Source organism: Telmatherina bonti (assembly GCF_933228915.1).
Source record: "Telmatherina bonti genome assembly, chromosome: 3".
Lineage (NCBI taxonomy): Eukaryota > Metazoa > Chordata > Actinopteri > Atheriniformes > Telmatherinidae > Telmatherina > Telmatherina bonti.
In genome coordinates, this window is record NC_136621.1 from 31,052,293 (window position 1) to 31,073,832 (window position 21,540).

Sequence of the window (21,540 nt, forward strand, 5' to 3'; positions counted from 1 at the left end):
ATGTATGTGTGTGTATATATATATATATATATATATATATATATATATATATATATATATATATGTATATATGTATATATATATATATATATATGTGTGTGTGTGTGTGTGTGTGTGTATATACATGTGTGTGTGTGTATATACATACAGTTGTGCTCACATGTATTCATACTCATTCATTAAAGAAAAGGCTGAATTTACAACAGTCACTTAAATAACTGGAGACTTAAAAAAGGAACAAGAACTAAAACTTAGCAAAAATATAATTTAGTAATATAAGACACTGTTTTGTTTTGGGTTTTTTTTTCATTTAATTGAGTTGAAGAAAGAAAAAAAACAAACAAATTGGTCCTGGACAAATTGAAGCATTTTTCTGTTGAACAGTGGGACAAAATCCCTGTCAACAGGTGCAGAAGTCTGACTGAGACGAACAGAAAAAACCTGACGGCAGTGGAAACATTAAAGGATTGTTCAACTAAATATGAGTTTATGAGTGATGTAATAAATTATGTTATTTGTTTGCTTTTTTTAAAAAAATGTTTCTATTGAACCAGAATTAGGAAATAATGTCATGATTTTTATCAAATTTTTATTTATTATTACTTTAGTCAATTTCAGCTTATTTTACAGGCAGCTGTTTTTTTCCTTCTTTAATGAAAGGGTATGAATAAATATGAGCACAACTGTATATTTGGCTCCCAAGAATAAAAACTAGAAGAAATGTTTTTAGGAGTGTCACACCTCTGACCATGAAGAGTCAGATTTTATGGCAAGAGGAACAACTCACATTTCCCGTTGGTGACTCTTCAACCCACAAGTCTAAGATAAAAATGAACCATTAACTTGTTTTCTGGATTTTTCACTAATGAACTGCAAAGGAAACAAAGCTGTACAGTAATTCTTAAAAAAAATTGATCGTGAATTCTCTAAACTGATTCAATGTCCAATTTTTTTTTAAACCCATCCCTAGAAAATTATTTAAATTGACACTGCCATAGAAATGCAGAAAATCCTTTGAATAAATTATTTGGTTGTGCTGACTCTAGCACTTATTGATCACAGCTCACATCTTAATTCTGGCATAAAGTTCATCAATTTGTTCTCTGAAGCGGTTCTTAAGCTCAGTCCTCTTGGCCTTCAGGGTGGGAGTCAGCAGACCGTTCTGGATAGAAAACATCTCAGGATGTAAAGCAATGTCTCTTACCTGTAGTATGGGGAAAAAATAACATGACATTTTTTTTTTTTTTTTAAATCCAAAGGGAAATTATCATTTCATACTAGAAATGTCAGAAGGAAAAAGTAGAGCTGCTGCTGACTAAATTATTTGAGAATATTATTTCCCCATTAACTAAACTGATAAATAGTGTCAAAAACACATTGACACTGCAAACTGTAATATAAAGTGTGTAGTTCTAATTAAATAAAGACAGTAAGAATGTAACAGCTGAAAAAAGATACTGCTAGCAATTCCTAAAATAATTTAACCATTCACTTACTGTTACTGTACAAAAGTAACTAACTAAAAAAATTCATATAGTTTTGTTTTATGAGGTTAAAAACGATTAAATTGTTGTTTTGTAGCAGTTTCTATAGCTAGTTTAATAAAAGTTAAATGCAGCACAGGTCACCTGTTCAAAAGATTTGAGTCCTGCTTCTTTGCCCAAATTCAAGATGTCTTCCAGAATGGCTGCTTTCACATCCTAAAGGAAGGTAGGAAATGTTAGATATGTCTAAAGAATGCAGCAAAGCCACACATTCAGATACTTTCTCTATGATGTCCAACCTTGTTACTGCACAGTTCAGAGAACGACCCTTCAAAGCCTTTTTTCTTGCCCCAAATTGGTAAAAAGTCTGGATCTGGTACCACTATTCCCACCAAGCATGCCTGAAATGTTACATTAAGAATGAAATGAAATTAAAATGCAAAAAAAAATTAGCACAAATACTTTTTTTTTCAAATTATAACAAACTTTGACTACTAACTGACCTGTAAGCTGTCACCGTGGACAAACACCTGGGCCACTGGGTCACTGCGATTATAAACGGTTTCTATTTTCTCTGGGGCAATGTACTCTCCTTGCGCCAGCTTGAAAATGTGTTTCTTCCTGTCAATGATCTTCAGAGTCCCATTCTGCAATAAATCAAAGGAACAGTTCAAGCTTCAACATGACCCCAATGCTCTTCAGGTTTTTACATTAGCTTTGCCGTTAAACCTGTTTTTACTTACAGGAAGCCACTTTCCAATGTCTCCTGTGTGCAGCCATCCATCCTTGTTGATCGCCTCAGCGGTTTTCTCTGGGTCTTTCAAGTATCCCTTGAATACATTTGGTCCTTTGACACACACCTACAGCAACAAAGGTTTCAAATACAGTTAGCCTTTTTTTTTTTTTTTTTTTTTTTTTTTACCAGTGTTACCACAGTGTGTGCTTATCTGTTGCTATTGATAATGAAAATTTACACACTTTTATTCAAGGTTTTTTTCCATTTGTTTTGTTGTGTATATGAAGGCAAAACAGATTGTGAAGAGTTTAAAACCTGCCAAAGTTTGGAGACTTTGTAAAGCTTATGTTTAATGTAACAAGAGTAAAAGTTTCTGAATGTACTGATGATGTTAAATGTAATAAAATATGTACAGTACATGGTTCAATCCCACAATTTGTGTGAACATTTAAAAAACAAAATGAAATTTGATTTCAGGTTCAATCACTAATTGACGCATTGTCTCAATTTTATATTATAGTTAGAAAACAAAATGCTGGAGGATGGGGAGGTAAAGAGGCAGAAAAAGGAAAATAGCAGCAGCAGTTGCATGAAAAGCACATCAGCATATGTTGTGAGGCAGCAGCATCAGTAACAACACGTATAAGTTATAGAAATGCAGGAAGTCTGCAGCTTAAAATCAACCACCGAGACTGGATGGATACAGTATTTTTTCCAATGTTCATTCATTAATTTTCTAAACTGCTCAGTCCAATTCTGGGTCGCGAGGACGTTGGAGCCAATCCCAGCAATTAGCAGCTGAGAGGCAGGGTAGACCCTGGTCAGGTCACTAGTCCAACACGGAGAGAAACAACCTCACATGCTCACACTCACTCCTGGGGACAATTTAGAGTCATCAATCAACCTAAATTGTTTAAAATGTGCAAATTATATGTTAGATCACATAGGGGGGTAAAGAGTTGCCTGCCTAATCAAGCTTGCAGGTGTTACATCACTTACTGTATGTGGCCTGTAAACATGTTTTGTTTTGTTTAGTGCTCTTAGTGCACATTGAAAATTTTATTTATTTTTATTTTCTGTTCCCAACTTTGCATATTATCTTATTTGTTTGCTTTTTAAAAAAAAAATATTTCTATTGAACCAGAATTAGGAAATAATGTCATGATTTTTATCTTTGCTGCTGAATTATGGAGAAGTTTCTGTTGTCCTACGAATCTCTATAGTGATCCTGCAAATAAAATGTTACATAACCAGTTTCTCAGAAGTAGATTGGGATAAAAATGATGTAACTTGACATATTTTTTTAAGTGGTAGAAAGTCTTTCTGGTTATGCCAATAACTTATGTTTTAAGGTTAAATTAAGTCATTGGCGTTTTACTTCTGTTATTTACCAGTTTGAACAGTTCTGTTTATTTCATTCTTTCACAAAATAAAACATTTTCAACATAAAAACATAAACAAGGAAAGAAAATATTTGAATGAAAGGGTGGCCCAATAGAAGTAATAATATTTCAAAATAAGCCACAATAATACCCTACAATTCCTGAAAACCTAAATCAAAAGTTCTGCAAAATTATGCCTCTTCTGGTAAAAACAAAGAAATGAGACCATTATTTTAATTCACAATGAAGGCATTTTATAATGAAACATGTTCCTCACCTCTCCTTCGCCATTGGCTGCTAGGTAATTCATTTCTGCCACATCCACAAGTTTGATCACATTGCAGGGCAGAGGAGGCCCAACGTGACCTGTGGACACAATAATCAGTCTAATTTAATGTTGCAGAGCAACAGTGTCTTGCTAACATATCGTACCGACTCCATTTATATGAGGAGCAGAACATAATTTCCTCAAATGAAGCTGTAGCATCAGATTGGAAGTTTTACCTGCTGACCAGTCTCCAGGCATCGACATGGAGCAGCCAGCTGTACATTCAGTCTGACCATAACCCTCATAGAACTGTAAAAGACGTTGATATTAGCATTTGCTATCACAAAAACATGCATCGTTACAGTTATAGATCAAAATACTATCAGTCAGTAAGATGAACATGAATTTGACTCACCTGACAGCCGAGAGCAGCTCTTAGAAAAGTCAAGATGGTTGGGGACACGGGTGCCGCTCCTGTGATCATGAGTCTCACACGACCGCCCAGACTCGCCTGCAGAGTGAAAAAAAAAAACTACAGTAAAATTAGAATGCTACACTTAAATTGGCTTTGTCTCTATCAACACTGTAATCCTTGTCCATCCCGTTTCACAGAGGACTGATATCTTATTCTGGGATATGAAAAACATTTTAGCAGGATCCTGTGCTTCTGAAGAAGTCTGTAATGAACTGGCGATAGCACCAACAACAAAAAAAAAAAGAAAGCAGGAACTTTTATGGTGTTGTCATGTATACCTGCACTTTTCTGAAGATGAGTTTATCCCACATGCTGTCCTTTCTGACCACCCCACTTTTAAGCTCTGACTCTTTTCTTCTGAAAGCAAAATCCAGCAGCCATCTTTTGAGTGGTGTGTTGGCCTGACTGAAAACCTGCAGAGAAAAACCTGCAATTACTCTTACAGATATCAAGTAAGGAAGGTAACGCGCCAGAAAATAGTATGTATGGACAAAGAAAGTTTGGGAAGTACAGTAACTAATTAATTAAGGTAAATAAACTACAAAGACAAACAGGCTTACTCTATCAAACATGCGGTTGAGGAGACGAGGGACGACAGGGAAGACTGTGGGCTGCAGGGTTTTCAGATCGTCCATCAAAAGTCGAATGTCCCCTTGAAAGAAGCCTATTCGCGCTCCATGGACGAGGATGACACCCTGAGGAAAAACATGCCACTTATCTCAACTACTGTAAATGAAAAATGTGACATTTGACCTCCAAGAGGGCACTGTTGTTCTCTTAGACAAACTGCAAACTCATCGTTTGTTATTAAAACTTCTCGCTGTATGTTTCACTGTTTGCCAAAACTTGTCATCATATCACCCCACAAAACTAAGCTAGCACATGTTGCAAACTGACCCTATACCCCAAGTTTCAGACACAACATCTCAGTCAAATGGTATTTAATTTTTTATCTTGAGTAACTGGTAATAAAATTAAGAAGCTAAAATCTTTACAAATGGATCGGCAACTTGTCTAATAATGTAAAAACACAGCTGCTGGCTTTATCAATGTTTCCAATAAGCCAAACTTTGGAGAATATTATGACATGCAGCTAAAAAAAAAAGTCACAGCAAAAACAAACAAAACTGCAGTCATTTAAAATAAATCAGTTGAGCTATATTAATTGTAGGGTAAGTAAGCCCACAACATACCTGCACAACCCTCTCAAACATGTGAGCTAGGGGAAGATAGGATACATGAATGTCATGGAGGGTCAGCATGCTGTGTACCTGCAGAGGACACACAACAAAACACATGCATGTATGCAAGTCAAGCACTCGGCTACTGTACCTCCACCACCCTCTCAAACATATGGGCCAGAGGGAGGAAGGAGATGAGCACATCTTTGTTGCTGGGCTTCAGTGTCACCTGGACAACACCATAAAGATGGGAGAAGACAGGGCATGTAGGGGATCAAAGAGGCTCAAGTACAATCAGGCATGTTTGCGTTCATCCTTAAATTATATTGTCTTTAGGGATTAATAATGACATTAAAATGAAACATAAAACTACTTGTAGGAACATGCAGAGGAGTGGAGCGCTCACTTGTCCCTGTTATCCCTCTCTCGGCAGCTTAAAGTTTCACCAGCAACAAAGCAAGACAGTTTGCAAGAGCTTGTTGTCATGAAAACACACGTTGACTGTAACTTGTGAGGGTGCCTGTTTACCTGTGTTATTTTCATGAATGCTGCAGTGTTGGCGATGATATTTCCATGAGTAAGCATTGCACCTTTGGGGTTTCCTGAATAAACAGTTAAAGACATTTATGAAAGGAAATTAGGATAACACATGATGTGGAAAACTAATAACATTTCCCAAACATTGAGACTATTAGTTTTTATTTACCTGTGGTTCCAGATGTGAAACAAACAATTGCAATGTCATCTGGTTTGGGAGGCTGTCATTAGATTAACAAAAAAAACAAAAAAAAAAAACAACTTTAAAATACCTCCTTTTTGCATCATAATCCAACCTTTCGATTAATTTGCATCCTGCTGACTCAGAAAATTAACCATGGTCAGAACAAAAACTTTCATTGTACTAATTTAGGAAGACATTAAGAGCCTTTTTTCTTATGTAATCAGGTGGTTGACCTACTCACCAATGGTTTCTGGTGGTTGGATTTACCCAAAGCCTGGAAAAAAAAAAAAAAAACATTGCACAAATTTTACCAAATCTTCTGAAAGTCAGAAAATAAAGGTCCCTTAAGGCACAGCTTATCAGGTACTAATTTCCATTTAGTCTGAACTGAAACATGAATGAGGGACAAAGCAGTGGCTTCTTTGTTTTAGGAAAGTAATCAGAGGATATGTGTTGGACTAAAACAAACAAATAAAGAATTAGTTTGCCACTCTCACCTCAAAATCTTTTAGACTTAGAATTTCAATGCCGTGCTCCTTTCCCCGCGTCACCAGATCACTGTCGAAAGCTTCCATGAGAACAATTGTTTTCACTGTTTTCCCTTGCCCGCCTTCACAGTCCAGAATCATCTGAGCCTTTTCAGGTACGTCACAGATCACGGTTGAGATGTCCGCTGAAACAGAGATGACCCTGAATTAAGCTCCTAATCTTTTAGGTGTCAGTGTGATTGCACTGCAGCTGGTGCGTGGTTAATATGCGACAGTCGTGGTTTTTGTCCTTGTCGTTTCTGTTTATGTTATACCTTTGTCGAGAACGTAGCCAATGGCTTCGGTGCCAAGTGTGTCATAGAGTGGAACAGCCACCAAGGAGTACGTGTAACATGCCAGCTCTGAAATGGTCCACTGCAGGAAAAATAACCCAACATCATGATGAAATTAAAATTTATTTGCTAAACACATAATATATTCAGTCATACAAGGGATATTTATGAGGTACAGAATAAAAACATGATATTATCATGGAAAGAATATATTCAACTGCAACTAGGTATAGCATGACCTACAAGTGATAAGAATATACATTTTACAACACTAATGACTGTTTTGCATGTTTCCATCAGCACTTATCATACAAGTGCAAAACTTTTCTAATGGTGGGACAGAAAACAGGAGGTAAGTTAAAAACAAAGACACTCAAACAGATTCTCGTGCATTCCTATGAGGGCTAAATCCAGCAGCTTTTCCCTTCCTTGCTCTAACACAGCTGACACAAATTTATGAGTTATTGTGCAGAATCTGATAGGCTGTTGGATCCGTTTAATATGATTTAAGTGTGTTTAGGCAGAAATTCATGAAAAACTTGCTGGATTATAGCCCCCTGCACTAAAACAATAAAACCCACACAGGCCAAATGTTGTAGATTCCCTTTTTTACAGGTGCTGGTTCCTGTTAGTATGCCATATGTTTAGCACATCTAGCCACAGGGATTTAAACCCCTTCTCAAGACAAAACCTCAGCTCCTTCAAGCTTGATGAACCTTGCAAGTGTACAGTAATCTGGGTGCTAACCTGGCCATTTCGAAACAGGACCGTAGGATATTTGACAAACATTTGATATGCAATATCATTGATAAATATAGTGATTTGATTAGTGCCATATCAAATTCTTTGCTAAACAGAGTTAATATAAGGTGCAATTTTGAGGACTGCACTAGATGGAACCTCAAAGCAAAACACCTGTTATTGTCCCAATATTTCTAGTCAACAAGTTTCTGCAGTGAATAAAGTCTAGACATTACCATTGGTTGCAGTATCAGCTGCAATTTGTCATATTTATACTGTGCTTTATTGTGATCATGTTGGACTTTAATGTTTTTATATATATATATATATATATATATATATATATATATACAATGTGCAGCCATACTCCAAAACATCTAAATGTTTACAGTTACACAAACCTCAAAATGAAGATGCTTTAGCTTTGTGCTAACTGTCCTTGTTGCATTGAAAAATTATAAGTTATTCGCAAACTCTAACCTGTGCCTCTCCAGTAGTTTGCAACACTACCAAGCAAGTAACACAATGAAGACCAAGCAGCCCTTAGAACAGGTCAGCGACATACTCCGGAGCTTTTCACAACTATTTATACTGACATCATGTATTACCTAAATTTCACGTTAAACTATGCAACTTTAACTGGAGACACATTATGATTTCCAGTGCCAGTGCCTCAAAATAAAGATGTTAAATATGTATACACATACCACATTCATGTTTTTTTTTTTTTTTTGCTTGTTCGTGAATTTCATACACATTTTTTTTTTCCATTGAATCTTTTAACTTCACTGACTGAATGTTTGTGTTTGGAGTCCCGTTACAGATGATAATGCAGCAAAACAGAAATGTGCACCTCATACAACACTACATCACAGTTACATATAAAAACACTGAATTCGAAGTGGTATGGGCAATAGTTGTGTTACCTCTGGTCTGTTCTGGGAAAAGATGCCAACGTATTTGTCTCCTGTGTGAGAGTGTCCTCTATGAAGGAGGGCAGACCCAATGTTCTCAGCTCTGTCAACAACCTGTGCAAAAAAACAATAGACCCACTTTTAGATTTCACTGTAAACTAGATATTTCTTTACTCGGTGTGCAGTTCTACAATGACATGGCTGTAGGCGACATCTCACCTCTTTATAAGACTGCCACTCATATGGTTGGTTCGGTTTCCTTGATCCGAGGCAGGGCCCATTATCTGACAAAGAAAATAAAGCTTACTTCTCTCTTTTCACTGCCTGCAGGTAGTTTCCTGTAAAACTGATACATAAAATACACTCACTCGATACTCTGAGACCTCGCATGAACACCTCATATATTGTGCGCGCATCGCTGTAGTAGTGTGTCACGATCTCCTCACTGTTGTTCAGCACTGATCTTCTGGCGAGTTCTCCTCCCTACGAGGAGAACATCAACAGTGTTATGACCTTGACAATTCCCCAGGTATTTGTACACCTTTTTTATACTTTTGTAAGCTGATTGGTCTGCAGGTGACAAGATTTTTCGACCCTCAATTACAAATATCAACAAAGCCGAACCCACTAGCCCAGTCAGCTTTAATTTGAAATAAACTTTTACTGTAGTACATGCTGGATGGAGTGAGGATGCCAGAGCTTGTAATTTGAGGACCTGCAGAAATATCAGCTGTGATAAAGCTCCTGGAGAGGATCCAACAAACATTCCTGCAGACTGGGGTCAGCTGGTTAGTTTTCTTTTCTACTGTTTTACTCTGAGCATGCTGGAGTGGATGGACTGTTCTTTCGGGGCATTTCATACTGCTGTAAATATGAGTGAAAAGAAAATCTGAACCTAGGTGAACCAAGTATTACTGAAGAACAGTTTACTTACTGGTAATTCTACTGACTGCAGTCCAAGATCACAGGGTGGTTTGAGGGCTTTTGGCCGAGTTGCGAACCAGTAAGTAGTAATGGCAGCGAAGGCACCCATACCCATGAGCGCGTTTGTCGGAAAACCTCGAACATACTGTCGAACGTCATCCAGCTCGGGAATCCGCAGCTGTCTCAGGACCTCCTGAGCCTGCATGGCTGTTCTGCACAGATCCTGCCACAAAAAACAGAAAGAAATTTCATTTAGAAACTTTGTCAGATGTCATTACTTCTGCATGTGTGTTTCAGTTTCATTCCAGCTGACATTTAGATATATATATAAAAAAAAAATCCCCATCATGTCTGGTTAACAATGATTTCTTCCTTTTTATGCAAGGTACAATGCAAAAGTCCTGAACCACACTGTTTGTCTTTATATTTTGCTTCTAAGAGTCAGATTTTGTTATTATTATTTTTCTTCTTCTGTTGTTTTGTTTGTCACAGTAATTCAGGCATTTTCAGTTCTTCATCATCTTCTTTGGGTATGGGATAGAGGATGCTTATTTAATATTAGATATATTTAATATCACGATGGTGCATGTGGTTTATTAAAGAAAATAAAGTATTAAAAAAAAAGTGCCAGACTTGCTTGTAATTGTTTGAAGTGTTCATGAGCATTTGTTTTCCAGGCTTTCTGAAGATTTTTCAGTCTTTTTTTAGGATATTGCTTTCTTTTTTGCTCACTTTTAGTCAGGCTCTTGGATATGATTTTTTTCACAGGAATGTGCTTTTGTTTAAACTAATTAACCAAACGAAATAAAATCAAACTTCATTAATATAGCACTTTTCATACAGATGCATTTCAAAGTGCTTCACAACAAAAGAACTATTTCACACTCACGCACACACGTGCAGCCTAAACACACAACCATAACTTTCCCCAGATCCAAATGAAACCACCTTCAGGATTCTATCTCTGTATCTGGCTTGACACTGTTGCAAGGAAATGATATCTGAGGGAATCCATCCACATCAGGAGCCACCCCAGGAATGACCACCGGAAACATAGTCACAGGAAACACCCAGGCCAGGGCAGGCCAAGGCCCACAACACAGCCATATGGTTGCAGTGTAGAAACCCTACCAACAACCCCAGCCAAGACGACCCCCACCACAACGACCCCGCCAATCAAACAGGTGCAACCCCCGACAAGGAGGGTCCCCACTGAGGAAAACACTGTAGCTAAAAAGTTAAAATGATCAAATAAGCAAGAAACACAAGATAAATAACGAAATAAAAAAAAACTATAATTCTGTAAAACAATATTTAGAACAATAAGGTTAAACCTAAGTAATATATAAATACATAAAAAGTACATATGATATAAAATTAGGTAAGACATAAAATTAGGTAAGACAATTATGTAAAAGTATTCACATAAGTAAATAAACAAATATGTGAATAAATAAATAAGCAAATTATTTTTTTAAAAATTCAAGTAAAAGATCAACTAAGAAGGTGGGTCTTGAGCCTCTTTTTAAAAACGTCGACAGTCTCTGCGGGCCTGGGGTCCTCTTGCAGGCTGTTCCAAAGGCGAGGGGCACAAAACTGGGACAAGGTCTCTTCGTATGTTTTAGTTCGAACTTTTGGTATATTTAAAAGGCCGGTACCAGAAGACCTCAGAGTCTGCGAGGGCTCATAATTTGAAATAAGTTCAGATAAATAAGAAGGCCAAAGACCATTAAGACATTTGTAAACAACTAAGAGGACCTTAAAATCAATCCTGAAACACAAGGGGAGCCAATGCAGCGATTTTGATACAGGTGTAATTTGTTCCCGCCCTCAAGTCTTCGTCAGAGAACTCGTGCCGCCGAGTTCTGGAGTAACTGCAAACTGAAAGTACTCTTCTTTGGAAGACCAGAGAGCAGGGACTTACAGTAATCTATTTTACTAGAAATAAAAGCAATACTGACTTGTGAATCGTTCCGGCATTAAGATTTCTACAGAAAGGTTTGAGGATACTGTACAATGAAGGACAAAAGAAAAAGTGACAGAACTGGGAAAAATCCTGCAAAGTCCTAGCATAGGAACGAACAGATAGATTGGGACCTTCTCTTCACTTAAACCTCATCGAAATGGTCTTCCTGGAATAGTGGCCATTAAAACTGACTCTTCAAGAAGGAAAACAGGGAGAGAGGGATGAGGTATATGCAAGAACTGGACTCAGAAAGGCTTAGTTTAAAAAGGTTCAGACAGGAAAGTGATAATAACTAATAAAGATCACATAAGGTGTTTTAGAATGTACAACCTCTGTTTTGGTCTTATATTGTTTATTTCCATCCATATCTGCATGTTTCAGTAAATCCCTGAAACTGCTGCATTGTTTCCATGTGACACAAAGAAATGACCAGTGGCGAAGAATAAAGCTACGTAGTCTTTACTGCTTTCTTTTAGAATCTTTCTGATTTGTGCTCAGGTTTCTGATTAATTTCTGTAGAAAAATCTTCTATGAAACTTTATTTTAAATATTACACAAAAACCTTTATCATGCCAAAAACATTGAATAGAGCTTACTTATTGAGTGCATCTAAATATATGTATTTAGATTCAGGTTGTATAGAATATTATAATAAGTTTCCTTAACACACAAGCAATCATAATATCTATTTCATGCATATACTTTATATGTGCAGCCCTTCAAGGTCATAATGTATATCAATAAATATGGAAGCATAGTCAGGGTGTGTTCTGGTGAGTTTTTCTGATAAATATTTATATAAATATTTTAATCTAAGTTATTAAAAATGATCTTCTTAATAATTTTAATGAACAATACGCAATACTTTTTAATGTGAATAGTTAAGGTAATAAAGTTATGGATGGATTTTTATGGCAGTTTCAAGAAATCTCAAAAATGGAAAAAGGAACAAGTGATAAGATTTTGGGTGTGAACAAGATCTCCATCTGGATCCAGGATTTTTAAAGGATTCTTCACCTGTGGGGAGTTAAAGATCATTTTGTCATTACAGCTTATAACTAAAAAATTAACTCAAAACCACTGGTAAAAAAAAAAAAAAAAAAATAGAGTGGCTTGGAGGAAATCTACAGTGTGTCTACTTTAATATACCACTAATATGTTTTAAAGACATTTTCTTTTTTTTCTGTGAGCTCTGTCTAAAAAAATTACTCACAAAAACAAAAAATGTTCCTACTAATATAAAGTTACACAGCTGTATAGATGTCTAAGTTTGCTATTCATGGATGTGCATTTGTACTATTTTAGTTTTCTTTTCCAGTTCTTTTCTTGCTTACAAAAAGGAAGATGCCTTTTTGAACAGCTGTCCACTTGGAAACAAAGACACAGGAAGGAAATATGACTCCACACTCATTTTCTAATCACAAGCCTCAATGAAGCCATCCAGGCACATCTACAGACACTGAAGCACTTCTTTCTGGAGAGAAGAAAAGCTTGCTTCTTGGGATTTTTTAGAGTTGACCTCACTGGGCAGAAACCTAAGTCTTCCAGCTCCAAAACATATGGTTCCGTTCTGCAAAAATTTTATTATCACGGTCAGATGTGCCAGATTAAGAGCAGCTGTAGAGACTTTTATTTCCACATGAGATGAAACTAGTTTAGCCTGAAGCAGGGAAGACTAATATGGACTCAGTAATATATCTAACTCACAATCATTTTTTAAAAATAGACCTGCATTAATTAATAGTGTACACTTCATTTATATAATGGTTTTCTCTAATCTTTTCTCATTTCATATCAGCCTCTCGGGATATTGAGGTCAAATCATCTGACCTCCAGATTGAAGGTAAATGAAGTGAACAGCCAGCAGAGGTAATAATTGACTTCTCACCTACTTCTATTATTACCACCATGCCCATGGCAAATGGGACTGATGCCAACTGTGACAAAGTACGGTACAAAAGATGCCAAACAAACTTATAATTAAAACTTAAATATGACAGACTGGTTCTAAAATGAAGTTAGCTGTAAATCTAAATTTACAATTTGAACGACAAAGTGCTGCCTTTATGTCAGGTGTGTTTGACCTCTAGGAAAGACAAACTTTATACAACACCTAAAAGGCGCTTAAAAAAAAACCAAGCCTCATAAATACTGTCTTACAGGTGTTACCATTACCCAGTAAAATAATAACACCCCTCTTAAGTCAATTTTTGGGCAATTTCAAATTCAATAACACATATTTAAGCAGTTCATCTCAGAGACAGACTGAAATAAAATGAATGTTTGTACTCACAGCTTTACAGTTTATAAATGAAGACAGTTCAAGACTGTGTCCGAAGCGGAGAGGCGCGCTTATCTGAAAGTGCCGGCACTGCTGCAGTAGCTATAAGAAGGACTAGCACTGACCTCTAATAGACCTCTGAAGTTCTCTTTGCTATGAATAGCAGAAACCCGCCCCCCTTTCAAACAGAAACACAGACTTATGACACACCACTGTCTAACTCATTCGGTAGGTTAATCAAAAGTTGTTTTTTTCTTTCTTATTTCTGCAACAAATCTTCAAAGAGCTGCTGTACAAGCACAGGCCTGTGTTTTAAAGTAGTTTTAAAGTGATGAGAGTCACAAAATAAAGGGAAAGATGAAAATGAACAAACTGTTCTGAGTGAATCAAACGCTTTCTCCATTCATCTATCATTTTCTAAGAATGAACAATTGATTTTTTCATCATGACATTATCCAGATTATTGTGCAATTTTTGTGTTGATCAAGCGTCCAAATACTTATAACATGTACAAGAAAAAACAGCACAAAAATTAAAAGAAGTCTATGCACTCTACCTGATAACTGAGTTGACAGATCCCCTCACGCCCCAGCATTTTTTCCCATCCTGTATGTGTGCTCGAACACCGGCTTAAAACTGAAGCATGTTCAAGTCTGAGCATGTGCAGATTCCTGAGACGTCATGATGTTATTTTCTGCTAATTACATGAGATATTGCGAGTTGAACTGGATTTTGCAACCAAGATACAGAAGAAACTGTGGTTATATGTAAAGTTTTCAGTTTAATAGGAATTTACGTGTTTTGTTTTTTTTTATATCTCAGCTTATCAACCACAGCAAAGAGAACAAGTATTTAGAGGATGTTTAGTACAGTATACAGAAACTGAACTACATTTTATTAGCTCCATAATATAACTTCCCATTTTATATTGGAAAAATTGTGACATTGTGACTGTAGATTCACTGTGCATAATCATTTCTGTAACCTTAAAGTAAGACTTAGGCAGTTATGCATTAAGGCCAACAATATGGATCTCGCTGTTGTGGATAATGGGGATGAAATGAAACTGTGATATCCAAAACTGTATGTTGCAACGATATTAGGTGCAATCACATTTTTCAGTATGTTCGAGATGACATTAAAATAAAATGAACAAATCCAGTGATAAATGCTTGTCCGGCTATAATACCCACTGAACTGTAAACTACAACAGCTGGTTCATTTTTTCATTAGGTTTTTCCCCCATGATACAAACAGCTGGAGGGCATGTAAAAAACAAGGCCTCTACTGACACAACCAACTAGATTATTTTCCTTTCCCAACCCAAATTATTTAATTTTTCACAGATAATCTAATTATCATCCCAGCATTGAACTTATCAGCGCTGATTTTATATTTGATCACAGTAACACGACAAGATGAAGCTCAGATCAGCTTCTGTGTGCTTTGTTCCCATTGCATACAGTATACGCCTACTGTGCATGGGAATAGACATTTATCAGCAAAGTGTTGATCACATCATAGGTTCCATTGTTTTATTAGATGCTTTTATTAAAACAAAAAACAAAGCTTCCAAATAAATAGTATAAATTAGAATAAAAGGGTATGGCAGTATGTATAAAGTTAGTATTACAATAAATGGGTTTAATAATCTTTAAGAAAGGATCCTGACAGCTTAGTGCTAAAGATCTCACTTACAGTCCAAAATCAAGCTGCAACTATAAATTTGTGGCTAATAAACAAGCTGATGTACTGTAAGTTAGCCACGGTTTTGTGCTAGATTTAAATATGACTTCATGGAGGATGGAAGTGCTTTAGAGTTGCGAAAACTGCCGCAGAGATTTCTTAATGCCCACAGGTGACTCATCTATCTGACTAATCTGTCATCTTTAAAGAAAAATCACCTGAAAAAAAAAAGTTAAACTTGTAAAAGTTGCATGATGCATTATTATTTTCTATCATACTGATTCAATAAATTTGCATGGATTAATAGATATAAAGAAATAAAAGAAGCTTTGGGAATTTACTAATATCTTGTCTAACCATAGAGTCAAATTTAAGAATATTCATAATTTCACAATGAAGACAGGTAACAATACAATTATCTAACGCTGTAATACTTGAAAATGTTTGGCATTTTTTCATTGGCCTATGAGGTAATCTAATAATAATCAAAACAATTTCAAAACCATTTACAATTTAAACACTTTTTTGGTTTTATATTCTGGTCGTGTTGTTTATAACTTTACATACAAGAGCAAGAGAGCAATAAATTATAAATTGAATAAATGAGTGTTAGAGTTGCACTCTGTCAGGTGGGCAGCAGCAGGCACATGCCACTGGTGTCATGCTTGGCTAACAGTTGCTGGTGGTAAAAGGTACTCCTACAACCTCCGCCCACCAACACCCCCCTCCCTTCTCCATACTTGGCCTGTGAAGATGACAAGCCAATAGCAGAGCAAGTTCACCAGTCACCCCACACCCCAGCACACAAACACAAGACACTGGGGGGGGCAGGAAAAAAGTGGAAGGGCAGGAGGTTCATTTGACACACATCAGAACATGAAGGCAAGCTGGCAGCAGCTTGTAAGCACATTATAGATCAACCCCAGTCCCAGTCAGGAAGTTACTGCAATAAGCTGGTCAAACTTGAATTCCTCCAAAAATGTTTTCATTCTTCTCTGTGGGACTTTAAATTTAGACTCAAAGAGACATCTGAGAGGTCCTAAGTAGCTAATCGGCTTGAGCATTAAACATCAGGTCAAGCTATTTAAGCTTATTATTTCAACCTTATCAATGAAGGATTAACACAAAGCCTTTAAACACAAACCATGATCCCATCTTGACAGTTTTGGACCATTGTCAAATCTCAGAAGCACCACTAAGTACAGAATGATGTGAATTTGAATAACATTGACCATGAAGAATCAACTTTTGTCTTCAAGAAAAAAATAAGAGCAAAGGTGTAGGTGAGGAATTAAACTGTCATTGTGTGCTCCATGGTTGTCTTTGAAAGAAATGTGGACTTATTGCCCCTTGTTCACACCTTTTCCTCCTAAGTCGGGGAAAGTCGTTTAACAAAGTGAAAATAAACTCCACAATTATCTTTATAAATAACATATACCAAATTATACCATTATAATTACAAAGAAAAAGAAATTTACTAAGTTTTAAAGCATAATCTTTAGCTTATAAACAGTCCATAATAAAGCTTTTTATAAAAGGGTTATATATTTTAAAGCATGTGTAATTATGTCATTATACTGTAAAAGAATAATAATCATAACATTAATAACAGAAAACTACGCATTTTTATTATCTTATTCACTCTAGTAAATCAAAGGCTGCTTTGCATCCATGTAAGTCAGCGATTGTTATAAATCTTTATTTTAAAATAGCTCACGGAAGAGGAAGAGCTTTATTCAGAGTCCAAAGCCGACAGTTTTTGTGTAACTTCCTAACACATTGTTGAACATGTTGTCTCATTATATGTAGTTTTGCTTTTAAGCATAGAGTGGCTCAGTTTTGACAGCATTTGGCATTCTGGAGTCAGTGTCAATGGTAACTCAGCAGATTTACAAACATATAAATTTATAGCAGTGTAGCGGATTCTTTTAGGGGACTGATAGAGAAGTTTAATAGCCTTTTGTGGTAGCCAAGAAAATTCTATAAAGGACAGGGAAAAAAAAGACTTCTTGTACTAAGTGAATACTCTGAGTATGGCAGAGCAGCTGACAGCCAGCAACAAGTCCCAGAGAAACGGCCTGTTGTCATCGCGTGGCTGCTGGATAGTTGTTAAAGCTCATGTGGCTTCAGTGTGACATCTTTCATGCACGTCAACCCTTTTCCTGATTCGTGTCCATCCTCATCATGCTGCCTTCAACTCTGGAAGTAGGAACCAAAGGCTGACCTTGCACAAGACAACCAGGCTTCGGGCAGCAGGTCCTGACCTACCCACCCCAATGAAACCTTACACGCCTTGTCACATGGCAATGCAGCAGAAAAATGTATAGAGGGGGGGAGGGGTGGGATGATTTCTAAAGTAGAACAAAGTTTAAACACCCGCAACAGCTTCCAACATATCATCAGGGCACTCAGACTTCACAATATCAAAGAGATTATATCATCACTCTTAACATAACTGTATGATCTGATCTGAGGTGCCACACTGACTGACAGTTTCTGTGAGAGATGAGTTAGTAGACAATTGTTTGTACATTAATTATAAACTTGCAGGAAACACCCTGTTAGCTTAGTGAAACACCCTGTTAGCTTAGTGTATAGATGTGGGTACAATTAATTAGTCATGCTCCCCTGACTGTGACCTCTAAAGGTTTCAGAAACTGACTTGTGTTAAATATGTGAAATGACAACTTTTAGAGCACCAGAGACAACCTGGTATCATATCTAAAAACACTTGTACACTTCAAGTCAGATGTTTCTGTTGATGAATTGTTTCAGCTCTAAATCAAATCAAACCAAATCAAACTTTATTTCTTGAGCACTTTTCATGTCATGGGCAACACAAAGATAAACCTAAGTCATCAAGATTAACACAAACAGTCTACAGATGATGTACCTGTAATATAACCAGCTGCATAACTATATAATCTTTTATAAATCTTTTTAAATCAATGGAGATATTTATGATGTCATTTCAGTAAAATTTTCAGCACTTTACAAGACACTACACGAAGCAGGACTACACAGTGCTCCAGCCAGCTCCAAGAAATCTTTAGATACAAGGTTGTCTACAGAGGACTGTTTCTAAACTGAAAATTCAGCACAATGAGAAATAATTTTCCAGATATGTAATTTGATGCTCTCATGTGATTCTTTCCAAGTCATTCCAGGCAATTCTGGCAAATCATTAAAAACTGGTTGGGATGAAATTCCTGAGTATGAAGGCTGAAATCCCGGCCTTCGAGGTCACATGTCAGGGCTGATTGATGTGTAAACATCAGCCCTTTTTACTTGCTATCAAACCCAAAACAGATACAAAGGCTTATGCTGGTATTCTCAAATGAGTGCAGTAAAGCAACATGGAGGTGGCCCAAACCCTGACTGACAGAACCACAAACGCCTCCCTCTGTTTGCAGTTATGAAAGTCCTCAAAAGAAACACATGATTGCTTCTGCAGAGTCACTTTGCTCCTTGTTAAATCCACATGTGACTGCACTGTCTGGTCAAAACAGCGGTAAAAGGAAGATGACAATTACACACTAGAAACACATTCCTCAGATTCCTGTGAGTGGAAGTCTACCGTGAAAGGCTTGTGGTGCTGTGTATCTCTATTTGGCACCATGTTGCCACCCCACCATAAAAATGGAAAAGTACATTTTTAATGGAAAGACTTAGAGCAGAAGTGTCCAGCTAAGGTTTTCAGAAGGCTGTATTAAGTTGAAGATATCCCCCTGATCCAACACATCTGATTCAAATTAAATGGCTCTCGTCAACAGCATGTTGTCATATATTTGTTAAAGGAACAGGAAACATCCAAGAGTTGCAGGACGGCAGCCCTCGAGGATCAACTTTGGACAGCCCTGACTTAGGGAGTCAGGGTGTGCTAACTGACCAAGTTGTTATATTATGCTGAATTTAGACGTGTTTTCCTTTTTACAGAATGGTTTACAGACAAACCACAAAACTTGATGGAAAACTTAAACAAATGACAATAATCTGCGATTACTAGTTATTTTCTGCAGTTATTTGCTACTGCTTTGGAAAGAAATCATTTCAATCTTTCACCTGAAAAAATGGCATTTATTCAACATTTTCAGCACTGACTGTATAAAAGTAGTGGACAAAGCACCTTTGACAACATCCTGTTTGTGAACAGCTGCTTTGAGGCCTTAAAGTCACATTGACTTTTGAGTCATAATGAAGTGGTGACACACATAAACTGGTGGTTACATAGGCTTAGTTTTGTTTTTGTTTTTTCCCCTTCTTTGTGTCATTAAAAGGAAATATCATACTTGACAGTTGTAGTGTAACTGAGTATTTTGTCTGAGTTAACGTTATCATTTGCATATGTAGTACATTTTTCCAGTACATGCAAATGATAACATTGAGTCTTTGTCACCTCCCCATGTCTGTAAATCTGACAGAAACACTGTGTAGGATCAGACCTTTTAACGCTTATCTTCATATTTACTTAAATTTGTACTTTCATTGTGCCAACATCTTGATATTTCACTTCAGCCAGGAGCTGTTTCTGTTTAAGCAGTAGAAACATCCATGTTCCGATATTTCCACTCGTTGCTTAGCAACTGTTGCTAAGCATGGCATTGCAAAGCCTCCCTGAAAACAGCAATTAACTTGGTCATGCCTTGTCCATTTTGTTGACAGAAAAGATAAGTAAAAGTAATCCATTATTTTTAGTATCAGATAATGATATTGACATCATAAACTCAACACACGCACGGCTATATATTCTCTGCTCAAACAAGAAAAACACGCTGATTGCAAAGACCAGTTGACACATAAGAGAACCCCAGTACCAAACTCTAAGCTACTCTGGCTTCCTCATGTGTGCCACAGAGCACTGCATGGTTTACCAGGTCACACGCGCGCGCGCACATGCAGTTATGAGAGATGTGGCGGGATGCCATCAAATGAACAAGATAATGGCCACATTGTTCCTCTAACACAGTCAATATGATCTTCGATTAACGGAAAAACTGCAGGGCATTCATATATGCTGTAAAACCGGAGAGAGAATATGAGGAAAAAGAACATTTTCCACACAAAGTAAGAGAAGACAATTTCTTTACATCCCACATGCAACGTGTCCATATCCGTTTTCATTTTATAAGGGAGCCTCATCCGTGCGCAGTTTTCACAGAAAATTCCACCGAGCTCCTTTTTTTCCTTATTAAAACCGCGAGCATATTGTTTATGACGACGATGTGAGACACACGGAAATTAAAATAGGACATATAGAAAACAGCGTACGAAAAAAGCGGTTTCATTCTATTATGAGAACAATAAAAAAGCAGCCTTCCCAGAGGTTCACACCCTGATCTCAGTTTTCCCAACATGCCACGTAACTCCACGTCCCCCTACGCCTAAATATGTGAGTTTTAGGTGGATGGTGTTGAACCAACCTGTGTGCAGCTGCAGACTTTAACGTGATTCTTGAGGAAGAAGAAACATCGACGGCGGCGGAACTCTGTTTAGATGAGCTGGTGACGCTCTCAGCCAATAGCAAGCGACTTTACGTGCTGCGCTCCCTAAATTTTAAGAGGCTTCTGTTTATTGGCCAACGTGTCGTGACAGAAAAAAAAACCCCGAAACTGTCTGTCTCATACAGTCTATGGGTCTCACAGCACAGCTTTGGTCGAAGTCAATTTATCTTAAATATGTTTGTTTATTCATGTTAAAATACCAATAACTGACATAGAAATACATATATTTCTGATCCCATTGGTCTAATACTTTTCAAAAATCTTACTTTATTAACAATTAAACACGTTTGACAATATTTCCTTTTTTCTATTTATGGCGCAAAATGGCACTTAAGTATAATTTTTTTGTAACTTGTGTACAATGACAACAAAGTCTATTTTGATAATGATTTTGATTCTAACACTACCATAGGCTGAACTCTAGCATTATTATAATACAAAAACGTTTTTCTTCTATGCA

At 36.8% G+C, this 21,540-nt stretch overlaps 1 protein-coding gene across 6 annotated transcripts; it reads right to left on the reverse strand.

Moving 5' to 3' along the window:
- Positions 1-99: 99 nt before the first annotated feature.
- On the reverse strand, positions 100-21,061 carry acsl1a (acyl-CoA synthetase long chain family member 1a). 6 transcript variants are annotated; one of them, XM_079264485.1, is made up of 21 exons: positions 21,000-21,061; positions 9,657-9,869; positions 9,091-9,205; positions 8,942-9,006; positions 8,735-8,836; positions 7,050-7,149; positions 6,745-6,920; positions 6,489-6,521; positions 6,233-6,284; positions 6,055-6,128; positions 5,678-5,755; positions 4,906-5,040; positions 4,624-4,758; positions 4,286-4,381; positions 4,107-4,179; positions 3,880-3,968; positions 2,228-2,344; positions 1,988-2,131; positions 1,784-1,885; positions 1,629-1,700; positions 100-1,204 (listed from the first exon to the last, which is right to left on the reverse strand). In XM_079264485.1, the coding sequence occupies exons 2-21, from the start codon at positions 9,849-9,851 to the stop codon at positions 1,064-1,066; spliced, it is 2,094 nt and encodes a 697-aa protein (XP_079120611.1). In that variant the 5' UTR covers positions 9,852-9,869; positions 21,000-21,061; the 3' UTR covers positions 100-1,063. The 6 variants fall into 6 exon arrangements, with proteins under 6 accessions (XP_079120611.1, XP_079120609.1, XP_079120608.1 ...); XM_079264483.1 differs by lacking the exons at positions 5,678-5,755; positions 21,000-21,061 and adding exons at positions 5,539-5,616; positions 14,450-14,468; XM_079264482.1 differs by lacking the exon at positions 21,000-21,061 and adding an exon at positions 14,450-14,467.
- Between the last annotated feature and the right edge of the window lie 479 nt (positions 21,062-21,540).

What these genes read in the sequence shown, in the direction of transcription:
- acsl1a (XM_079264485.1), bottom strand. Translation starts at nt 9,851, where the DNA reads ATGCAGGCTCAGGAGGTCCTGAGACAGCTGCGGATTCCCGAGCTGGAT. An exon ending in TGGCTACGTTCTCGACAAAG is followed by an intron (nt 6,921 to 7,049) that starts GTATAACATAAA and finishes TCTCTGTTTCAG; the next exon opens with CGGACATCTCAACCGTGATC. An exon ending in GACTCAAATCTTTTGAACAG is followed by an intron (nt 1,205 to 1,628) that starts GTGACCTGTGCT and finishes CCCATACTACAG; the next exon opens with GTAAGAGACATTGCTTTACA.